We start from the raw sequence: 23,869 nt of genomic DNA, 5'->3' as shown, positions 1-23,869 counted from the left end.
GACGAACGTGTCCTATAGTGTAGCATGTGTGATCAGAGGAGGGAGATACCTAGGCAAGTCGAATACGATAGAATACGACGTACAGTACCGGTAGATAGACAGATGGGTGGGTGGTAGGGTGGATGGATACCGGTAGATGGATGGAAAGATAGATGGATGGATAGATGGATGGATAGATGAATGGATAGATGGCTGGAAAGAATAAATAGATGGATAGAAAGATCGATCCATACCTAGATCCATCTCTAAATGCACATCCTAAATTCACACAGACCGACCTAATAGGGACCGTCAGTACCCGGTACCGACTTGTACTACGTACTTCGTTCCTTTTCCACGTTTCAAGTCGACATCCTCCATGCCGACGGAGTAAGGTAACAACAACAAGGCGAGGAATGTACCGGTACTGGTAGCTCCCATCCGTATGCTAATGGTGCTTACATAATCACGATCTAAAACTAAAACTAAATCTAAATCTAAATCTCAATCGCAGATTCTCAATCTTCCGGCGGAGGAAGGTCCGTCCGTACTCCGATCGCTGCTAGGAAGACAACAACGACGACCTGGGTTACCTACCGTACCACTCACAGTCATCAGGCCGGGATCGTTGGCTACATCGGTTGTTTGACATATATTGTGCTTTCCCCTACCGAGAAGGGTTTCGTTTCAGCCCTATTCTAGCCAAACATTCCTTCATGTTTCAGCATTCAAACGATTGCGGTTGTATGTACGTAGTACTTCTCGCACCACGGCCGATATCCAACAATCTTCATGACCCGTGAGACCCGTGAGACAGGACAGGATCAAGAAATCTGGCTTGACGATTCATCTATCTATCTAGCAGGAACCTCCAACTTCTCTACCCTACCTGGGTCAGGACCTGGGTCAGGACGGAGCAATAAGTACCTACAGGTACCGGTACCTACACAAGAGAACGACCGACGCCCACAACCAATCCATTCAGCGGTCCCCCCCCCCTCCACCCCCCCGGCAGTAAACACTAACGCCTTCGACACCCTGCCTCCATCATGGAAGGTGGTCAAGTAACCAAAGTCTCACAGCGTACTCGTACAAAAGACAATCAACAATCAACAATCAACCATCCGTAAACACCCTCCACTTTACCTATGCGCCGTACCACCCCCATTCGCCGCATTCCCGCCTCATCACAGAGCAGCAGCCACCTCCCGCTGTCTCCGGACAATGTAATACGTGATCAAACTCTTCGGGTCGTCCTTCACACCTCCAAGCGCACCCCAGAATCTCGACTCTCCGACCCGTGCATGCATGCTGACACACAACTGCACAGCATCCATCCGCACCCCACTCTCGGAGCTTTCCAGACACCTCGCCGCCAGCTTGCACATATTGCCAACCTCTTCTTCAGTCGGCACAAACTCCTTCTTGAAATCTAACAGCTCTTTCAAAACATGGAGACCCATGCTGAGGGTTCTGCAGCCCTCTAATGTCATGTCTTTATTTTGGAGCTGGGCGGTAATCGTGTCGGTCGTTTGTGTAGGGTTCGATAGCGTGACGAGTTCATCGGCGAGAAGCTCGAGACCGCTAACGATGTGTGTGCGGGCATCGTAGCAACTGCGAGTTGCCAGGATCGCCTCCAGTCCTTTGGCCACGTGGGGGCGGAATCCCTCGCGGTCTTTCTTGTACATGAGCTTGATGGTGCCCAGAATCTGAGCCTTGACGTCCTGATCCTTCTCGGGAGAAAGGGTGTCGAGGCGTGCCTCAAGGTACTCAAAGAGACCGCTGACCAAAGCATCGAACTTATCGTCTGAAGCTGCCGCATAGTTGTCTCGGATCAATCCCTGCAATTTCCGGAAGCCATGAACATCAAGTGACTTTGCCTTGATCTTTGCGATGCCGCTATCGAGAAGTCGGGCGTTCTGCTTGAATTTCTCTGGTGACAATGGGGAACCCTTGGGAGAATCAACCCTGTCGATGCCGTTCCGAGCTATAGCTAGGTTGGATGCATCTTCGTTAACAGGAACTTCCTCGAGGACTGGTGCTATGACATCGGGGCGAGGAGTTGTCGGGTCATCGGTGCTTGAGAAAGGATCCTCAAAAATTTTAATGGGTTTTACAGGTGTCACAATAACCTGTTCGTCGGAAGACCGCGCCGTCAGTGGTGAAATCTTGGCGTGTGGCTCTTTATCTCCGGAAAGGGTAGGCACGAGCATTGTGAAATCCTCATCATGTTTCGCTGGGCTTGACGAGGCGAGATTTCTGGTCGAGGTCGTCGAAATATTGGGTCTCGCAGGACTCGTGCGTGGTGAGGCTGCTACTTTACTAATAGCAACCTTCGCAGGGCTGTTGTGACTTGTACTCGCATGGCTAGAGTGACTGGTGTTTGGTCTGGCCAGGAGTTTTTTTGGGGGGGTAGTGCTACTTGCACTTGGTGTTATACCCTTTGGCTGTCTCGCCGATGGGCTTGTGTGAGGCTCACTGTTGCCGGGGCCGTGTCCTGGTCGTCTGACCGAGTATGGGCCTGCTGTCGCAGGTCTAGCAATCATTTCTGGTCGGGGTGCAGGGCGGAACTTTGCGGGTCGCATTGGAGCAACAGAAAGGCCACCATGAGCAACAGTAGTTGACTCCGATCGCCCCTTTGATACCGTGTCTGATTTTGCGGATACCGTTGAGGAAGATGATACTGTCCGCACAGGAGAGAACGAAGACATTGCCGATCCTGGACGTGCCGGGAGGTTTTTGTTTGCTAGGGCTGCCTTCTTTTTAGCCATCATTGTCTCTTTCAGCGAAGGTTTATACGGGACATTTGTGCTCTTGCTAAATCCCATTCCCGGACGAGCAGTAGCCACAGGATCGACCTTCCTTGGAGAACCTGGGTTATCAGGGGAATTTTCCAGGAGTCTCTGCTGAGTAGTATCCAAAGTCGCCAGGATAGCATTGGCCTTTGCTGGCCAAGTCTGGGCGAAGGTCCAATACGTAGACCGCATGTTCTCTCGAACAGCCGGATTTGCATCTGCCAGACCCTTTTTGATACATTTCTCTATCAGTTCTAAGCCACCAGTATGCTCAACATGGCTCTTGTGATGAGCTTCTTTCTTCAGTAATGTCTTTAGCCATCCGGTCGCATATGTTCTTGGCTGTACGTTCTTGTCCTGGCATGCCAACCAGATATGTTGCATGATTCGAATGTTGTATGAAACCTTACTGATGATTATGTCGACTGTCAGATTTCCGTTCTGAGAACTGATCTTCTTCGTTCCACCGCAGAGCTTGATCAGATTTTGCAGAAGAATTTCTACCATGGGATCTAATCCCGGACCAGCATTTCTAGCGATCTCTTGGATAACACTACAGCCTTCTTTTGAGAGACTTGTTCGCAGGGAGTTGACTGCTTTTAGAATTCCATCCAGAAGCGCCTTGATCCCAGCGAGAAAAGTGTCGTGAAAATCGCTTGGAGCGTTTCCGGCATTGAGCCGCCTCAATTTGGTGCAACTTTGTTCTCTCTTCAACCAATTTGCCTCTGACTCCTTGCCTTCGAAGAATGGGTGCATGTCCCTGAAGGTATCCTCCAGCTCCCTATTTGTGTTGACATATGACGGTTCCACATTCTCGATCTTTGGCTCTGTCACTGGCGTGGCTGGCCTAGTACTAGACATCGAGGAGACGCTGTTCGCGAAAGCCGAGCGAGCTGGTGGTAAGTCGGCCTCGGGCTCGGTCTGCTCAGAAGGTCCTCCAGGTCCAAGATGAGGGATGATAGCTGCTACAATTGCCGGGCGAACATTGAAAATCTTCAATTGCTTCTTTAAATCAGATTTCGCAGTATTCGGGGCGTCCCTGTTGTCTGTCAGCTATCATGACCAAGTCGTCGGGATTGGACATACTGAAAAAGTGCTATGACTGAATTTCTGGCTGTATCTCTAACCATACCGTCCGCGTCCTCGAGAAGCTCCACCAGGGTTGAAACAAAGCTCTTGAACGGCATAGCATTCTCCTGGTGCATCTATGAAGCTGTCAGTCAAGTATAATTGACCGTGCTTCCATGCAGGCAAGCCTACCTGTACAACCCAATTCATGGAAGCCTCCTTCATCCTCGAGTTTTTGCCTACGAGGCCTGCATTCTTGACTATCCTCTCTACATCCAACGGCGAGGCCTTCCAAAAGGTCGTAAGGCATTGCGCCGCAAGCTGTCTGTGCTTCTCCTTCGGGTCGCCCATCTTGTCTATAACCACGGGCAAGGTTCGCGCTGCCTCCTTAACCATTTGTCTCGGCTTTGGATCTTGTCGCGATAGGCGTGAGAGCAGATGGTTCAAGGTCGAGAATCCAGCATTGGCGATAGCGGCATGCTGGGATGCCATCGATATGCGCGAGGCTTCGAAGAGAGGAACAATGCATGGTTCTGGCACATTGTTCTGCTTGATCCCGGACTTGACATTATTGATTTGGTTGACCTTCGCATCGATCGAGGCGTCAGTGCGGAGAATCGCCAGCAGGTTTGCGACCTGATCTTCGCTGATCTTGTCGCCCATTCTCAGGCCCACGGCAGTCGACTGTGGATGTCAATGGGCTGTCAGGTAATGATGAGAGTGTGGGGCAGCTGGTAAAGGACAAGCAATAGCAACAGCCATACATTTGCAACATACGAGATATGAAATATCAAACAGGGACTTACTCAAAAACCTAAGGACGAGCAGGAGTAGCGGATGTGTGGTGTCGCGTCGGGTCGTGTGGTGTCGGAGTAAACAAAAATGCGTGTTGCTCTGCCTTGTGCCATGTGGTTGCATTGCATGCAGGTGGTTATCACGTGGCGGCGCGACTTCAAGAACGATCAGTGAGCATTGTGCAGCAATGGGCCGAGCACCGAAGTTTACTTGACTTCTACGGTACTTAACCAGACTCCGCATGCCAGCCAGGGACAAGGATTCACTTGCGAAAGCCAAACAGTAATCCAGCTCTTCTCTCACTGTCAAACACTAATACCCCGTCCTCTTCCCGTACAGATTTTCCCTTACCATCATCTCGACCTCGACCTCGACCTCGACCTCGACCTCCACCCAGCTCTGGCTCTTCTACAATGACAGAATCATCAACTCCCCCTCCTCCGGTGTTCATGCCACCAGTATTACCCCGCTCAACTGCTCTCGACGCCGCTTCAACGTCAGCTCCTCCGCCCTCCCAGAGGCCAAATCAATCAAAGCCCAAAGAAGAACCAATACCCTCGACCACTTTTCCTCTGCCCAAGCTTCGCCTGGAGATACGTGATCTCTGTCATGAAGGCTCGGACGCTTTCCTCAAGGCTGTCACTGCCGACAGGGCACTCGCAGAATCAGTTCAGAGTGTTCTATCTCTTCTCTACCGCTCTCCAGATTCGCAAACGACAACTGTACCGACTACTAGATCTGTAACCTTGATTCTTCGACCTATGGAGGGTGTGGCTTATACAACCGGCAGTGACTTAGACAATGATCACAAGGAGATCCACTTCTCTCTTGACTACATCCATTGTATAGCCAAAGAGCGGAAGAAGAAAGAAATTATGGGAGTGCTCACGCACGAAATGGTGCATTGCTATCAATACGACGCCTTTGGGACGTGTTCAGGTGGACTTATTGAAGGGGTTGCAGATTGGGTACGCTTGAATGCAGACTTGAGCCCCCCTCACTGGAAGAAGGATGCAAACTGCAAATGGGACGCTGGTTACCAGCATACAGCTTATTTCCTGGAGTATCTCGAGCAAAGATTTGGAAAAGGGACCGTAATGAGACTCAACGAAAAGCTGAGGATCGAGAAATACCACGAGAAGAGATTCTGGAAAGAGTTGATAGGCCGCCCTGTCGAAAAACTATGGGACGATTATAAGGCTACTTTGAAGAAAGAAAATGAGAAGGCAGAGGAAGAGGAGTGCGTCATTGTGGAAAAAGAGGATGTTACCACCCGAAATCATCCACACCGACAGAAAAAATCTCGCAGTAAGAGCCGCAGTAGGAGCCGCAATAAGAGCCGCAGTAGGAGCCGAAGCAGCAGAGAGCCGATGTTTGAGCCAGGCGTTTAGGATCTGTTGAGCTTCTGCAGCGATGTTAATACCTTGGCATTGTTGGTGCTATGTCTACTTCAACCCCCACCTCCCGATATTGTTGCATAGAAATCTTATATCTAGTTGAATTGATATCTTTTGAGTCTATCATTGTGCACCCCTATCAAGATTGTTGCTCTTTAAGCATATGTTACCATCTTCGGAGTATTACATCCTTGGTTTATCGGTAGCATCCACACACCCTTGCTCCAATGCTGACCCCTTGCCCATCGCATACCACTGGTTTCGACCAGCAGTCAGCTTATTGGATATTGCAGCGTAGCTCGAGGACTGAGACTAGGCTGGAGTTCACATCAAGCCAAAGGAAAGAGCCATCTTACAGCGCTTCTTCATGCTGAACTACCGCCTCATACTTAACACTGACCGTTGTGTTCTGGGTTGTCCTGACCCGCTCGCCTGCCTTCATATATTTGGTTCCCAAACCGCTTTTCTAGAGGCACTATGACTGCTTCCAGGATAGCCAGCAAAGTTGAGATCAAGCAAAACTAACGGGGTGAATAGGAAATCATCAATAGGCGAACTTCCATCCTCATATGTAAATGTCCCCTACTGCCGACCATAACGATAACCAGTGCCCGATTTCGTCTCCCTGGTTGACGAGTAATACAGTCTCAAGAGACAGGCCTCGCCAGCTTGATAAATTTTTCTTGAGAGGGTGTCTGACCTCCTTGCCGTACTTTTTACAGCCAGCAGACGAGCCGCTCATTGAGTTGTAAGAGCATGGCCGTACCAATCATAGGCAGCTCGGTTCGTCAGCTCTTTAGTACAAAGCCCGAAGTGAGAAAGATGTCGAGGGTAGAAGCTTCTCGCTATCTGTATTCGCTTTACGAAATGACTACGGTGCGATTTTAGTAATCAAGAGCCTTTCTCTTTCGACCAAATCTGATAAGCTGATCTATTCATTATCCCTTTATTTCCAATTGTTGGGAGGGGAAGAGAGGTGTTGATTGGAAGAGGGGCAACAGTTCTTGCCCCGGCGAAGGAGAGATATATATATATATTATCTACATCATACGTCAGAGTTCTGATCTCAGCTTCTAGTTCATTTTTGCTCGTTGTATACTTTTTCATCTTCAATGGGAGTATGAATGGTTCATTTGCTGAGGCGGAAGGTTCCTACCCATTGAAATCCCGTCCTTGCTCGAAAAAATACCCCGAAGTTCACCCAACTGATGCAAACATAGATCCATACTACAGCTCGCAGAAGTAATTGGAAACAAGCTTCCGTGGTCCAATGGTTAGGATTCCACCCTTCCACAGCATGCAATGCTCGAGTAAGGTGGAGGTTCGTGTTCGATTCACGGCGGTTGCAGATCCTTTTTGTCATTTCAAGTCTTTTGATTCGAAGGGTGCTCGCTTAAATACGGAGTAGGTATGCTGCTAGTTAGAATGAAGATTGAATTTACCTTGTGGGTTTGAGGGCGCCACAACCATCGCTCGCATTATTTCAAGCGCAATTTCAATTTCTTCCCCATACTCTATTCTACATGCCTCAACTCTTTGGCAGCTGTGTAAATGACGATTTGAATTGATCGTGCATGGATCAAGTCGTCGAGATTGGCAGTGGTTTTGTGCGCTGCATCACGAGGAGCCTCGTAACGAGCTTTGAAGTTCTTCGGCTAAGCTCGGAATAACTATCTCCGTTCCGTACTTCACCAAACATATCGCTGCTGATTTATGACGACGCTGCCTCGAATGAAAATTTCAAGAAAGCTATTATCTGAATCAAACCATGGATTCATTGGCGATCGATAATTCACTATCTCTATATCAGATTGTATTTTTTATATCTTTGAAAAATTGTAGCTGTGCCGCTCGCATACCCCTTATGCTTGCGCTTAAGCATAAGGGCGTTGTTTAGTGCTGATCGTGTAGCTAACCACTCGCCGGGTCGCCAGATATAGACTGACTGACCGTACTATGCTCATTTATATAACGGTACGTTAATCAAATCCCGGTATGATCGAAAGACAGTTGTTGAATCCCTCTATCAACTGACATCCCAAGCAGCAATTCTACATTTCCCAAGATCGCCCGCGTCCAGAAACACTAAAAGCAAGCAAGAAATTGTCGTCAGTCAGTCGATCAACATATCAAGCGGTGATTGGCGAGAGGTGTGCAAGAATCACTTCATATGATCCTTAGCCCAGCAAGTCTCTACATATGATCATCTTCCTCTCTCTTCATAGCAATTCTACCGCCGCATCCCCAGGAAGGCCCAGAACGGCCATACGTACATAATTGCCCCACAGTACGAGAGCTGTCGGTCTCGTGAAGAGCATCTGGATTACTGCCTCTGGCAAAGCCACAACAGCACAAGGCAGGAAGAGTCCAGCAGAGACAATCTTCAGGCTCAAACCTGGCGCTCTCAGGTCTCGTGTGGGAATAGACATATTCGCGGGAGTAGGAAGAAGTGCGTTGGCGGTGGATGTTTGACCACAGCACACACACACACATACCCTCTTTTCAGGCCTCTCTACCCTCCCTCACTCTCAGATACCTAGTCTGTCTGTCTGTCTGTCTATCTTAACATCGCCCGCCGCCAATGGAGCAAGCAAGCAAATCAAGGCCGCCAGACAAGTGACTCAGCAGCTCAAGTGTTTGCTGTTGCTGGAAACATCAGGGAAATCTCGCGACAACACCGAGGGCCAAAACACGTATGTATAGTAGCTATCTATTAGAGAGCCTTTCCCAGCCGAGATACGTAAAGAGCATGAAATGAGACTGGTGATTTCTGGACGCATGGGCCTGGGCCTCGGCCTCGGCCTGCCGGCAAGTTCGAGATTCCTTTTCCGTCAGTGCGAAAACGTCGAGTTGTCAGCCTGACAGAAAACGTATCGTATCTCCTGGCTTGGCTGACAGCATAAAGGATTACCAGATAGATTATTCTCCTACCAATATTAGCAAGAAACAGTTTGCGATGTAGCTAGCTGATCAAGACTCCATCATGAAGTGGAGCTTGACCCACCTCAGTGTTCATGCGTCAAAGCTTTGCCTGCGGTGCGATGGGGCGAAGTTGTTGTCCACGGTGTGCTACGGTCCTCCCAGCAAGACCAACTGACTGGTCTGGGATTCCTTCTTTGGAAAACCGTACTCCGGACGCATTCTGCAAGCCGAAGATTGATGGCGTGGGGAATCAGCGAACCGAACTGTGTCACAGGTTTATGCACGTTACCGGTAGTTAGACAGTGCTAGATTAGAGGTCTGTATAACACATATTTCCACACGCACACTCGGATTCAGGTGTTCCCTTCAGACAGCCTCAACACCTTTCGCAGAGTCGCAAATGGTGGTAGTCGAGCGTTTATCTAGCACCCTTCAGGTCTGCCGCGTCTCTAACATCACCATCATCATCCGCGTAATCCTAAAAAAACAATTGCCATCTGCTCGGCTGCCAAGTCGCAAGTAAAACAGGGAGAGCAAACCCTCCTCTCTCTCAATCCGCACATCGGAATCTCCTCTCCCAGCCCGCTAGACACAGGAAGGGGTTTCAACCAAGCACGATAAACCAGAGACCTCGTACAAGTAGGTAGGTAGTTGCGGCCCAAGCCAAGCCAATCTTCCGAGCCATCGTTCTCTCGCTATCGAACCCGCTCGCTCGCTGTCAAGCGAGTGAGTGAGGCTGGCCGGACGGGCAAGTAAGATCGATCAAGCACGAGCTCGCGGCGGCGTCTTCAAGCCGACGGGGGCGCTTTTCAATGGGGAAAAGGGGCCCGGAGGCCAGGCTACGTGCGTGGCGTGCCACACACATCCACCAAGCCCATTCATTCACTTGCTTGCTTGCTTCAGAGAACGCAACGCAGAAATACGACACCCAACTCAGCACCGTATACCTAAACCAAAGCGTCGCCACCCCACCCACCTGTATTCTCTTGTCTGCTCTGCTCTGCTCTAATCTAATCTAATCTAATCTAATCTAATCTAATCTAATCTAATCTAATCTAATCCGACAGCCGCAGATCCAGATCCAACAATCGTTCGTTCATAAGCGAGGCCGCAGGAAGTGCCCCCCGGCCGCATCATCGCTTACACCACCTCCACCACCACCACCGATGCAACGCAACGCATAAGTAAGAGCAAGTACCTAGACAAACCAACCCAACGAATGCCACCCCCTCCCAAACATCCAAACATCCCAGCAAAAGGCCACCCGCGCTCAGAGCCAGTGTTCGCCCTGCGAAAACAAGGTGGCCAGCCAGCCAGCCAGCCAGCCAGCCGACCATCGACATCTCCAGACCAGAGCAGAGCAGAGCAGAGCAGATGAAATCCCGGCCGAGCAAAGATACATGAAAGCGAGACAGACAGTTGGTTAGTTGGCCTCAGTGATAGCTAGCAGCGAGTGGATTGAATTTGAATTTGAATTTGAATTGAATTGAATCGAATGGGTGAGTGGCTGAATGGGTGAATGGGTGAATGGGTGAATGGGTGAATGGGTGAATGGGTGAATGGGTGAATGGGTGAATGGGTGAATGGGTGAATGGATGAGTGGGTGGTGCAGGGAGGCCAAACTAACCTGCCAAACCCGCCCACCCAGAGAAGAAGAGGCGAAAAGAGGCCGTGCAAGGAAGATATCGACGAAGATGATCGACGGGTGCGTCGTGCGTGGTTTGATTGCACCTTCCTTCGACGCAGGTTTTGGTCGAGGAAAGAAAAGAAAGAGAGAGAGAGAGAAGAGAGAGAAGAGAAAGAAGAGAAAGAAGAGAAAGAAGAGAAAGAAGAGAAAGAAGAGAAAGAAGAGAAAGAGAGAAAGAGAGAAAGAGAGAAAGAGAGAAAGAGAGAAAGAGAGAAAGAGAGAAAGAGAGAAAGAGAGAAAGAGAGAAAGAGAGAAAGAGAGAAAGAGAGAAAGAGAGAAAGAGAGAGAGAGAGAGAGAGAGAAAGAGAGAAAGAGAGAGAGAGAGAGAGAGAGAGAGAGAGAGAGAGAGAGAGAGAGAGAGAGAGAGAGAGAGAGAGAGAGAGAGAGAGAGAGAGAGAGAGAGAGAGAGAGAGAGAGAAAGAGAGAAAATAAAAGCTCCAGTTGAATAAACCCTGGGGTTGGGTACTTACGCAGGTGCCTGCCTACCTACATATGCGCCCACTACGAAAGATACCAGGACCAAAAACGAACGGTCGATGGTGCCGGCATGGTCAGTCTTAAAGCGGTCCATACCCCTTTCCTGCCAGAACGGCGAAGGGGATTGATTCATTCATTCCAAGGATCAATTCATATCTCGCGGCACCACTTGGCCATGACACCACTCAGACCAGCCACACTTCCGGTAATCTCCTCGAGTCCGATGTCCATCTTCCACATTCGACCTCCGGCTCCCAAGTCCCTGCCACCGCCCCCGCCTATTGCTGCAGGAACCAGCAGCCCGTATTCTGCCAGCCTCTCCCAAGCTCCCAGGGCAACTTCTCGGCCCCATAACCTTGCGCTGGCTCCGAGGGCCATGACTCCGGTGCTAGAGGTTTGGATCTTGTATCGAGACGTCAGCGAACTGTATTCATCATAGGCCATCGCGAAGTTGCACGTGTCGGTATCCAAGATGATATCGAGTCGTGCAGCAGCGACGAGAATTCCAAGCTCGAGCTCAGACAGTCCTTGGAGGATTTGAAGTTTCGAGTCCGGGGCGGACAAGGTATTTGCGAACAGGCTGCCGGTGAGAGGTATGTCCTCTGCTGACAGTTTCGCAATGGGCATGATACACGATGTGAAGAATGCCGGTGCGGACTTGGTTCGATAGAATTCTGATTGTACGTGAAACTTGAAGAGGGCGTCGTTTTGGTACAGGTCCTAAAAGATGTCAGCATTGCGGCCGAAGAATACTTAGTAATTCCCCACCTCGATCATTGATCGCCAAAACGAGGCGAAATCCCCCTGGCCGGACTTCCCGAAACCAGAGCTCTCGTCATCAAGCTCCTCCGTCTCAATGCAGAGGCCTCCTTTGCAAATTTCCCAGAATGCTGGAAGGCTTCGAGGCAATGAGAGGTATACGTATCGATGACTAAAGCGGCTTTTGACCCTTTTCTCGAGGCTCTCAACAACATCAACCTTTGTTGTCAGCCCCAACACTGCGATTGGGGCCTTCCTCGCTTGTGCGATATCGAACAGGTTGTAGAGAAGGGTCTGGCGTGGATGTGTTGTGAAGAGGTCAAATTCATCCAGGATGAAAATAACGGACTTGGCAGTCTGCCCTGGCTGGGCTTCAGAGATTTCGCTCGGGTGGGAGAGAAGAGCCAAGAGAGAAGAAAGGGTATCAGCGTAATTGCTTGTCTTCAAAACCATCAGCAGCTTTCAGGGAGCGGGGTCTCAGAGGATTCTACCTTGCTAGCAATATCGTCCTCCAGCTCCATCTCGCGGCCCAACTGCCTCCATGTCTCTTTTAACGCAAGTTTATCGTCAGTATGGATGAACCCATTCAGTCGTACAACATGAAATTTTTCCCTGTGGTCCATGGAGAGGTCTGAAATTACAGATTCGACCAGCTAGAACAATCAGTTATGGCCAACAATAGCCTGAGCGATATTGAACATACCGTCGTTTTCCCACAGCCTCTGGCTCCTATTACAAGCATGGAATTCCCTTCTCCCGCCAAGACTGTCTGCTCGACTACTTGATGAACTTTCTGCATTTCCTCATCATGACCTCGTAATTTGATCCGCCTCTGGCCAGTCAATTTGCCCAACAGTACGCGCTGACATTGTTCTAGGTGCTTCGCAAGCCAGTCACTCTGCGGAGTCTTGCGCTTTACTTTCTTTGGTGATTCTTTGCTTAGTCGTGTTGGTATACTCAATTTCTCAACTTCGGGACCACAATTCCTGCAGAAAAAGTCCCCGTCGGGAACCTTTGCAAGCTTATAGCATTCCTGGTGAACCGCAAATTCGCAATCCTTTCCGTCGCATAATATGATGGGGTTCTCCTCTGTAGACCGTAGCCCGGAGCATAGTGAGCACATCTCGCCGTCTTCCTCGTCAGATTCGACTTCTTCTGTTGCTGCTTGTGCATCCTCTAACTCATGCCCTCCTCCCTCCTCCACAGAACTTTCTGCGGCCAGGAATGGTTTCTGGGACTTCTGAGTCGGAAATTTACTAGTGCCTCGAATCGACTGCTTCGGTGGGACCGATGCGACAGACTTTGGAAGGTCCTTGAAGCCCAGATCCATTTCAGTATCAGCATCGAAAGCCACGCTCTTCCTGCCACTCGCAGCTCGTTGATTTGCAGGGCTAAGTATTCCTTTCGGCGACTGTATCGTCGCGCCCATCTCAGCTAATCGTGTCTTCAGTGGCCGTCCCATTTTTTTGGCGGCAGAGGCTCTTGCAGCGGGAGGAGCTGGTTCTCCTGCAGCCGGTTCCGCCGATGGGATCTGGCTCATTCGTTTCCTAGTGGGCGTAGCTGCGATTTCCGCCTCTTCTTCCTCGTCACTGACGCCATCATCCCCTGCTGTCATCATCTTCTCTCGAACGGCCTGTCTGGACAACATCTTTGCCTGTTTCAAAATGTCTGATTTCCGAGGTCTTCCTCGCCCCGATGAACGTTGCTGAGGGCTTGGTTTCGCAGTTGGCACCAGCAGAGCCTGGCCCTTCTCCGCCGTTGTTGTTGCATTTCTACCAATTCCTCTTGTTGGCGCAATGATCCCCTCCGTATTGCCTGAGATGGCCCTGTCCAGCTTTGATTTCGCACTGCCGCTCTGTCTCCCAGGCTTCGCGCTCGACGGTGTCGTCTTGGGGATTGCTTTGGCAGTTGCGCCTGGTCTCGAGCGCTCCGAACCAGGCCTCCGCACCGAAGTCGCCTCTTCCGGATCCGAGACCTCCACCTCCCAGATATCTTTGGCGTTCCTGCAATTCGTGCCGACCTCGTTGTTACTGTCGCCGGCAAGCTCGTCCTTCTCATCCTCTTCAGGCAAGTTCTCCTGGCCATTCTTTCCCAGACCGACGGGCCCCGCAGGGCTTCGAGGTGCCCGCTTAACATGCCCGCCTCTGCTTGCGGGAGATGAGCGGTAGGTGTTGAGTTTCCTTTTCTTGGTGCTCAACAATGGAACATCATCTTTCTTGGGAGCCAGCTCGTCCGGCTCCTGAAGTAGCGCCCTGCTGCGCTTACGTGCAACTGCAGGGGGAGGCATTCTGCAATGCGATGCGATGGGATGGGATGCGGTGAGATGAGATGCGATGCGAAACGGAGCCTGATCCCAGGGTCACGGATTTCGAGAGTTTCGTGCCATGCCGTGTGTTTGTTGTAGTTCTGGTGTTTGTTGATTGAGGCAAGGCTGAACGCGACCGCCAAGAAGGCTGGTGTAGAGGTAGCGTGGGTGTGGGCGTAGCACCTACCATTATATACTTAGCGCGCGTCTAACAGGTCTCTCAAGCCCACTCTTCAGCCTATCCTCAATCTCCAGTCTCCCAAATCAACCACCAACGAAAGAAAATTCAAATCCAAAGCCCTACAATCAAACCTCCAAAATATTTTCGAAGTCAAAACCTGCAAGCTTCACGTCATATTTTCATATGACAACCTACAAATTGCAATATCAAAATATACAAATTGCAATATCAAAATATCAAGCAAGTTCTCTATTGAAAACTCACCGTCAAACCTTTCATGACATTTATCGCGCTGAAGGGGCTATTGCTATAGATCAAATGCTCGAAGAACAGCTAGCTACATCGCACTTCCAAGACTACTACCATAGATCAAATAGTCCAAGACCAACGAGCTAAATTCCATTCTAAAAGACTACCACTACACAAACTATCATACCGCAAAAGTCCGAAAATCCTCACCCCCCCCGCAAGCAAACCACGGGGTAACTCTCACTCAGCCTTGCAGCCAGGCTGAACGAAGCCTGAAATCACGACCAAGTAAAAGCAAGTCGTACTGTAGAGTCCCGGAAACAGTCGTCCCATACGGTTTAACGTCCCTCCTCTCTCCTGACCTAAAATCCCAAACCATATTTCTCACACTGCACGGTACGTAAGGTGACGATGTACGGGCGGGCGTGCGTGCGTACCTACCTACCGTAGTACCTACCTACCTAGTTAGTAGTAGCTTTCCAGCGACGCCGCCGCCGCCGCGGAAAACCTTACCCCGTACAGCACCGGGACGTACCCCATCTCTCTCGCAGCGGGCAGGGCAGGGGCCGGAAGCGTGTCGTTTCAGCCTTTGGGGGGGGGGGGGGCCGCCGCCGGGCTGGATCCATCAGCCAGTCAACTCGAGCTTGACATCATGTTGCGACGTATAACTACGTACGGTACATACCACGGCATCGCGTCGTAAAGCTTGGAAAGTACGGTACAGGTTTAGTGGTACTTCGTACATTCTCTTTACATAATGTTCAAGTGGGAATGTCGAGGAGAAGCCTCGGGAGGCGGAAAGCAAGCAAGCAAGCGCGCAAGCAAGCAAGCCTTACCTAAGTACCTACCGTACTCCTTACACCGACAACGACGACCCGTCACGCTTCGAAGCGAAGCGAGGCGAGGCGAGGTCCCCCTAGCCTGGCCTGGCCCCACCTGGAGTGCTTGCCTGCCTTGCCCTGCCTGACTGTGCTCGCGGAGAAAGAAAGAAACAAACAAACAAACAAACAAACAAAAGAAAGAAAAGAGACCTCGTGACCTCACCAACCTCGTATTCCCACCCTCCAAATCCATACCTCCCTTACCGCCCTACGTAACAGCTACAGCTACGGATAGGTAGGTAGGTAGTCGCACACCCGGTAAACACTCTGCTCTTTGCTTCCTACGTACCACTGACTGTGACTGTGACTGTGACTGCAGCCCGAGAAGCCCGCTGTACAGTACAGGAGAAATCGAGAGAAGGGAAGATATATATATATATTTTTTTTCTTTTCTTTCTTTTTTCCCGCCTTACTTACTCACTCTCCTCACTCTCCTCACTCTCCTCACTCTCCTCATTACTGATTATACTCGACCAAATCCACATCCAAATCCAAATCCACATCCACATCCACATCCACATCCAAACCCAAATCCAATACATATATGAACCACAAATACAATCCATGATCATCACCATCACCACCACCATCACTATCACCAGCTAACTAACGCCTTCTCTCTTCTCTCTCCCGCTTTTCCTCTTTCCTCTTTCCTCTTTCCTCTTTCCTCTTTCCTCTTTCCTCTTTCCTCTTTCCTCTTCCTTCCTCCTCTAACCCACCCACCCACTCACTCACACCACCCACCCATCTACTAACCCACCTCCCCCCTCCCACCTCCCCCTCCCCCTCCCCCTCCCCCTCCAAACGCCTCAAGGTACCTGTACCTGTACCTGTACCTGTACCACCGCTACCGGCACCGCTACCGGCACCGGCACCGCCCACCTAACCGTCGGTTATCCGTTCCCCTGCCCCTCCACCCCCCACATACGCCCCACATACGCCCCACATACGCCCCACCCCCACTTCCATTTCCATTTCCATTTCCACCCACTTCCACACCCATAACCCACACCTACCTACCCACACACCTACCTACCTACCCTCTCACGCACTCACACACACACTCACTCACCCACTCACTCACTCACTCACTCACTCAAGCCCCCCTGGTCTGCTCGGGTCTGCTCTGGTTGGTCTGATCTGATCTGCTCTGCTCTGCTCTGATCTGATCTGATCGAGACCCGGAGAATGTGGGGGAGCGAGCCCGTTTGAAGTTTGAATCACATGATAAGAAGGGAAGGGAGAGAAGCGGACCGATGTACTACTACGTAGCGTGAGGTGTGTGTGTGTGGCATGTGTGTGGCATGTGTGGTGTGGCATGTGTGGCATGTGATAATACCGCACACGTACCCTACCTACCCTACCTACCTACACACACTCGGCTCCCTTGCTCATCCATCGTTCATCAGAGCCGTGCTCAGCTCCCAACGGCGAAGGAGGAGGATGAAGAAGAAGAAGGAGGAAGGCGCGGAGGAGGGGCGGTGGAGAATAGAGATAAGGTGGTAGATTTTCCATTACTTAATTCCGCTTCCTGGCGAGGAGGCAGTGTCGCCATCTACTACGTACAACAATTATCATACCCAGAACGCTGAACGCTGAACGCTGAACGCCGAGCCGCGAGGACCCTTGTCGTCCGACCCATCCCCATCCTCGGCCTCCCAGACCCATCCGTCCATCCGTCTATAGAAGCAAAAAAAAACACTTGAGTGGGACTTGCAAGCCTGTGGCTCAGCCCTAAAAAACGTGAAACCCCCAACCCCATAGCGTGCGCTGAGAAGCGACCATGAAAGGGGGCGGGGGGCGGGGGGAAAAAAGAGGTCTATACTGCGCGCAGGCTCATCTATATGCAGGCACCGTGGGAAACGGCCAGATAATAGTAAAAAAAATCTAGGCGATGTAGGCCGTAAGTGGGGAGCTCATGTCGTTGCCAGCACGACTTGGGCGTCGTGGGGTTGAGGTCGAGTCAACTATTATCCAAGTCGCGTTGCCGGTCGGGGTGTGGAGGGCCCGGGCGTCCTCCCGCGGCCATCCTCCTCCTCCTCCTCCTCCTCCTCCACCTATCTGTCCATCAGCAGGTCTCCTCCGACCACGGAGCCCGTCGCGCTGCTCTGCCCGCTGGTGCTGAAGCCGTTCTCGCCCGTGCTGAGCAGATCCTGCACCGCCACCTTGGGTACCTGAGGCACCGGGAGTTTCCTCTGGGTGCCGTCGGTCTTGGACATGATGTCGCTGATGGAGAGCCCGGTGCGGGGGGCCGACGTGGCGGGGCCGTTCGGGTGGTACGGCCCTTCGACGTTCTGGGGCTCCATGGGGGCCAGCGCGGGCGTGTGTTGCAGGGTGAGGTTGCGGATGGTGGGCAGGTCGTAGCCCCCACCGTACGGTCGCAGGCGGGGCGAGTGCGCGGGGGTCGCGAGCGGGGTGTGATCGGGCGTGGGGGAGAGCGAGTCGTGCGAGAAGGTAGGAGACGAGGGGGCGGTGCTGTTGGGCGAGTTGGGCCGGGAGCGCTTGGCGTGCCGGTGGGCGTAGTGGTCGTCGTCGTCGTGGGAATGCGCGCGCGACATGGCGTAGACCGATAGCGAGGGGAGGTGGTTGCGGCTGCTGTGGGCGCTGTGGCTGTAGTAGGGGGGGTGCCTCGCGCTGCTGCTGCTGCTGCTGCTGGTGCTGCTGCCGGGCGGCGGGTGATGCGTGGTGGTGGGAGGAAAGTTGCTGCTCTCCCGCTCGACCTGGGTGGCCGCCGTCGCCAGCAGGTTGATGTCGAGCGCGGATCCGTTCTGCGGGCTTCCGCCTCCCAGGCTGCGGCCGAATGGCGGCGGGTGGGGATGGGGGTTGAGACCCGAGGAGGGGATCGGCGTCGAGTAGGAAGAGAACGAGTGCGGAGGGGACACGTTGGGCGACCCGACGGTGGAGGTGGGCGCCGATCGCGACGACACGGTCTTGCTCGGCGGCGGCATCATCCCCAGGGCCATGCTCATGCTGCTGCTGCTGCTGCTGCTGCTGCTGTTACTGCTGCTGCTGTTACTGTTACTGCTGCCTCCGGCCGCGTGCTGCGGCTGCGGCTGGGGCGGGGGCGGCGGCGGCGGTTGCTCGACGATGCTGGCGGTGAGCATCTTGTTACTCCTCCTCGAGTTGGGATTGTTGTGTATCCTCGAGTGCCGGGTCAGCTCGTCGGATCGGGAGAAGCGTTTCGTGCAGCCGGGGAACTGGCAGGCGTGCGGCTTCTCGCCCGTGTGCGTCCGGATGTGCCTGGTTTGATGCTCGAGGCGGTGGAAGGCCTTGTCGCAGAGCGGGCACTTGTAGGGACGCGGGAGATCCTGCCTCTCTTCGTGGGCGGCCAGCATGCCGGCGCCTCGCATCATGGCGACGGCAGCCATCTCTTCTTCGTGCTGTCGGCGCTGGCCCTCCTGAATCTCGGCCAGCTTTCTCCGGGCCGCCTCCTGCTCTCGTTCCAGGGGCGTCTGCGGGTTCAGTAGAAGATCTACTGAAGCCGGCGATCGCTGCATGTGAATGTCCGCTGCGGCTTGGGGGGAGTGGGGGGGGGGGGGGGGGGAGGGGGAGGAGGATGAGGATGAAGATGAGGATGAGATGACGATGAGGATGAGATGAGAATGATGATGTTGAATGGTAAATATGGATGGAGATGGGAGGGTGTTGCGAGTTGCGAGTTGTGAGTTGTGGGTTGTGGGTTGTGGGTTGTGGGTTGTGAGTTGTTGTGGGTTACGAGTGGATGAGTGGTGCGAGGTCGGTAGTTGGTGTGGTTGGTGGTTGGTGGTTGGTGGTCGGTGGAGGATGGAAGGTGGGGTGGGGAAGCGAGCGACTTTTTTTTTTTTTTTTTTTTTTTTTTTTTTTTTTTTTTTTTTCCCTTCCTTCCTGTGATTTTCCTTTTGTCGGGGGTGTCGTGTTATGAAAAAGGGCTACGTTGCGACGAGGGTACCGTGACCGTTGTTAGGCGAGGAACGCGGAGAAAGGCGGAGAGAGGCGGAGAGGAGAGGGGAGGGGAGGGGAGGGACCGGGCTATATAGATACCAGTAGCGACACAGTACAAGTCAGTCTGTAGGTATCCAGTAGTGTAGTGTCTCTCTTGTCTGGCTCCGTATGCCTCATGATTCCCTAGCCCATGCTAGCCTCGCCTAGCCGATTCTAGTCTAGTGCGGTCGGGTCTAGTCTGATCTGGGTCTGGGTCTGGGTCTGGGTCTGGGTCTGTCTGGGTCTGTCTGGGTCTGGGTCTGGTTGGGTCTGGTTGGGTCTGGTGCCTCCGTAGTCAGTACTTCCCTCCCTCTCACCCCCCCCCCCCCCCCCCCCCCCCCACCCCCCTCCCCTCCACCCCCCTCTAACCGTCGACTCCACGTAACGAGCGAGTGACTCTGGAGTCTGAGTCTGAGTCTGAGCCGGCCTGCAGTGGGGCCCGGGCCAGCCAGGCCAGGTAGGGTAGGCCCTTGTGAGAGAAAAGGTGGGTTTAGGTGGGTTTCGGTGGGTGTGCGTGGGGTGAGGGAGGGAGGGATTATTAAGTATTGTGTGATTCTATATATTGACCCCGTAATCAGGAAGGATGGGTGGATGGGTGGATGGGTGGATGGTGGATGGTGGATGGTGGATGGTGGATGGTGGATGGTGGATGGGTGGATGCCGTGGCAGGCACGCAGGCAGGCAGGCTGGCTGGCTGAATCCTGATCCGATCGGATCCGATATCATCATCCTGACGCATCATTTAGAAATTGTCCATGATGATCTCCTTTCTCCTTTCCTCTGCCCACTTCCCACTCCCTCCGTCGGTGCCCGGGTTGTTTCATTTCCCGAATCATTTCCGTACGACGGGCTGCCTGGCTGCCTGGCTGCCTGGCTGCCTGGCTGCCTGGCTGCCTGACTGCCTGACTGACTGACTGACTGACTGACTGATGACCCCCTTGTTCGCTTCGCCTGGCGGTCCGGTCTCTCTCTCTCTCTCTCCCTCTCTCTCCCTCTCCCTCTCGCTCTCCGCGGCTTGGGAGTTGTGAATACCGGTAACGACGAGTAGTACCTACCTACCTACTACGTACAAGTGTAGTAGTAGTACTAAGTGGTCCTCGCACTAAACCAGGACTAATTCCAGCACTAGTACTAGTATAGTAAAATCGAACAATCGCATGCCCTCCCCTGGCTGGCTCTCCCCAGACTTCCCACCCCACGCCCGACTGCAGGGGAGGGGCCCGAGAAAGGTGGGGTACCAAGCAAGGCAGTCCTCCGTACTGTACTGTAGTAGGTCCCTCGTACGTAGTAAGTCCCTCGTACTACGAAGTCCCTAGTAAGTCCCTAGTAGGTACCGAGTGGCTACTTCCTCCTGACCGAGTCCGTCTGACCGGCCGAAACTCGGAACATGTGAGAAGGCTGAAAAGGGCTGAAAAGGGCTGAAGGAGCCGAATGGCGGAATGATTGGAGGAAAGAAGGAAAGGAGGAAAGGAGGAAAGAAGGAAAGAAGGAAAGAAAGAACGAAAGAAAGGGATTGCGTCTGTTGATGATCGCATAACCCGGATGGGACCAAGTGCGTATCTCTAGTCGTAGTGGTCGTACTGCTACCACCACGACTTCCACTACGACGACGACCACGACTACTACTACCACCACGACTACCACACCACCACACCACCACCACCACCACGACTACTAGTTATACGACGGAGCGACTAGTACGAGGTAGCTTGTGAGTATGTGGGGAGTCTGGATTAGAATATCTGCTCAATATTGATTTTTCTGTACAGTCAGTCAAGTCTATTTATTACAGTATTGCTTCCTTACTCCGTCCTGCCCTTCATATTCCCCCGTCCTCGGCCCGAGTACAAAGAACACACACGCGCCCGCCCGCCCGCACGCCCGCACGCAACCAAACCCGGGGAAAATGCAAATGCAAAATTAGGCGGCCGGGTCTGACGAGGGGGACGAGGCGAGGGAGATTGAGCGGAGCGGCAGATGGAGCGGAGAGGCAGCAAAGCAGCAGCCCCTGATACAGCAAGTACAGCATTTACCCGTTTGAGCCACACCAAAGCTAGATCGATGCGGAGATACGTACCGTAGTACTACGTAGTAGTACGTAGTATGTAGGCACTACTACTTATAGATCGAGCCACACTTTCCGCTCCCGTTTGCGCCTGGGGCTGGCTGGTCGTCGTGGACCCGGATAAGGCGATGGATGGAGATGCGCTGCTTTCTCTCGTTAGCTTTTCCGGGGAATCCTGCCGCCGTTTCCTAGCCTGGGTGTCTGTCCCATTTTTTTTTCTCTTTCTTCATTCCACCGTGGGGGAATTTCCTTTTTTCTCTTCATATCTTTTTCTTCTTTTTTTAAAAAAAAAAAAAAAAAAATCTTTCCCCCCCCCCCTAGGACTGATACAGGGAGAGATCGGCATTTGTTCGCATCCCCTTCCCCCCCCCCAGATTCTGGTGCAACCCTCCCCCCATGTCCCGATCTTGGGTCGCCGGCAGTCGTCCACGTCTTGCCCCCCCCCTGCGAGTCGCGACACACAGGGACTCGTGCCAATCATCCTGATACGGCGGATCACGTTTGGTGCTCGAACATCTCGAAGCGGCGTGCAGATAGAAGAGACAGATGCGACCATCATCTCGGATCTTCTGGTTTTGTTCGGCCAGCGGGATGGATGGATGGATGGATGGATGGGTAGGTGGGTGGGTGGGTGGATGGAAGGATCGGAATACGGGTTGGTTGTATTTAGGGAGAGAGAGTCAGAGAGCTGCAGTCATGATGATGATGATGATGATGATGATGATGATGATGATGATGATGAAGAAGAAGCGATGCCGAAGTGGGATGTGGGATGGGGGAATGTGGGATGGGGGATGGGGGCATGGGCCATGGGCCGTGGGCCATGGGGGGTGTGGGATGTGGGGGGACGGCGCCAGGAATTGATTAATCAATAAATTACCCCACACGGGAGTCCCGCGCCAACCACCCAACCCGGCTGATGACTGAGTGGACTGTAAGTATTCTGGACTTGGCCCAATTCTTGACTGACTGGCATTTGTGATTTGGGGCAGCCAGCCCGCAGCAGCTCTCATGGGAGTACTGGGAGTACTGGGAGCAATGGGAGGAATGGTAATAAGAGCAGTAGTAGCAGTAGTAGCAGTAGTGTAAAACTTGACTTGCCGAGGAAGGAAGCCGAGGGAAGTAGTAGTACTACTACGTACTACGTAAGTCACTTGGGTGCATGTGCCTATCCGGAGGGGTGTCTGTCACATGACCATCGACTCACCCGGATGGGCGGAATGGATTTCATTATCTCTGGAACAGACTGACGGATAAAGAAATGTCGACCGCCGGATACGGAAGGGTCGGTCGGTCGGTCGGTCCTCTCATCTTCAGCAGACTCAGAGAAGCCAAGTCCCCCACGTGTTGCCCGTCCTGGACCCTGATAGGACCATCCTCTCCCTTCCGAAGCGAGGCCCCCCCCGATGGGACTTCAGCCTTGGAAGGGGGAGGATGACGATGATATGCATCACCATCGTGTACAGTTCTACGTATCGGTTCCATACCGACATGCTGCAGAAGACGATGCAGAAGACGCTGCAGAAGGAGGAGAAGAAGAAGAAGGAGAAGAAGAAGAAGCAGAAGAAGAACCAAAAAAAGAAGAAGAAGAAAACCAGAATAAACAAGGTTTGAAACTTGGCACAAAACAAGGCCCCGTATCCCACTGACCCTTCTCAGGGCTGAAATGGGGCAGGTTCACCGCCTCCTGCACGCATGGGGAAGAGGACAAACGTACATCCGTCCGTAGCCAGGGTCCTCTAAGTAGGCAAGGTCTTCTTCGCGTGGGGGAACGGGGGACGGGGGAAGGGGGAAGGGGGGAAAAAGGGGGGAAAAGGGGAAATGAAGAAAGGGGGAAATGAAAAAAGGGGGAAAGGGGGGGTCCGGGAGCATTTTCCGCATTTTTAGTACTGTACAGTAAGTACAGTAGTAGTACTCGCCGCAAGTACCTACTGCACCGGTACGCACGCACGGTACGCACGTACTACGTACTACTACTAGTACGTAGTGTAAGTAAGGGGGTTCTGCTTTTGGCTTTGATGCACAAGAATTATCCCGTGGATATACTTACATCCGGAGGATATCATCAGACTTCTCCCACCCCCGGGCGCGGGTGGGCGGATCAAGGAGATTCGCCGGAACGCCAATAAACCATGAATTACGGCGGAAGAAGGGAGAGAAGGGGGCAGCGGTGAGGCGAGACATACCAAGCGAGAGAGATACGTAGTAGGTAGGTACCCAAGCTCGTTTGGTTTCGTTTGGTTTGGTTTGGTTTGGTTCTATTGCCGTTGCCCGAACTCCCGAACTACCGATCGAGAAACGGATGAGATGGGACGGGTCTCCCCTACCTCGGTGCAGTCGATCCGTTGC

At 52.5% G+C, this 23,869-nt stretch overlaps 4 protein-coding genes across 4 annotated transcripts; 1 reads left to right on the top strand and 3 right to left on the bottom strand.

Moving 5' to 3' along the window:
* Positions 1-1,166: 1,166 nt before the first annotated feature.
* On the bottom strand, positions 1,167-4,505 carry L3040_001853 (uncharacterized protein; the record flags this gene model as incomplete). Its single annotated transcript, XM_007289580.1, has 3 exons — positions 1,167-3,813; positions 3,861-3,979; positions 4,035-4,505. 3 exons carry the CDS (start codon positions 4,503-4,505, stop codon positions 1,167-1,169), a joined length of 3,237 nt encoding a protein of 1,078 aa, XP_007289642.1.
* Positions 4,506-5,050: 545 nt separating this feature from the next.
* L3040_001852 (uncharacterized protein) lies at positions 5,051-6,028 on the top strand (the record flags this gene model as incomplete). Its single annotated transcript, XM_007289581.1, has 1 exon — positions 5,051-6,028. One exon carries the CDS (start codon positions 5,051-5,053, stop codon positions 6,026-6,028), a length of 978 nt encoding a protein of 325 aa, XP_007289643.1.
* Positions 6,029-11,270: 5,242 nt separating this feature from the next.
* L3040_001851 (uncharacterized protein) lies at positions 11,271-14,166 on the bottom strand (the record flags this gene model as incomplete). Its single annotated transcript, XM_007289582.1, has 4 exons — positions 11,271-11,840; positions 11,889-12,320; positions 12,371-12,532; positions 12,583-14,166. The coding sequence occupies 4 exons, from the start codon at positions 14,164-14,166 to the stop codon at positions 11,271-11,273; spliced, it is 2,748 nt and encodes a 915-aa protein (XP_007289644.1).
* Positions 14,167-17,552: 3,386 nt separating this feature from the next.
* Positions 17,553-18,992, bottom strand: L3040_001850 (uncharacterized protein; the record flags this gene model as incomplete). The annotated part of the gene is made up of 1 exon (XM_007289583.1): positions 17,553-18,992. One exon carries the CDS (start codon positions 18,990-18,992, stop codon positions 17,553-17,555), a length of 1,440 nt encoding a protein of 479 aa, XP_007289645.1.
* Between the last annotated feature and the right edge of the window lie 4,877 nt (positions 18,993-23,869).

Source organism: Drepanopeziza brunnea, assembly GCF_022702325.1.
Source record: "Drepanopeziza brunnea f. sp. 'multigermtubi' strain 214-2 chromosome Unknown ctg2, whole genome shotgun sequence".
Lineage (NCBI taxonomy): Eukaryota > Fungi > Ascomycota > Leotiomycetes > Helotiales > Drepanopezizaceae > Drepanopeziza > Drepanopeziza brunnea.
Note: the sequence above shows the minus strand (reverse complement) of the source record. Positions and strands in the feature narration are given on the sequence as shown.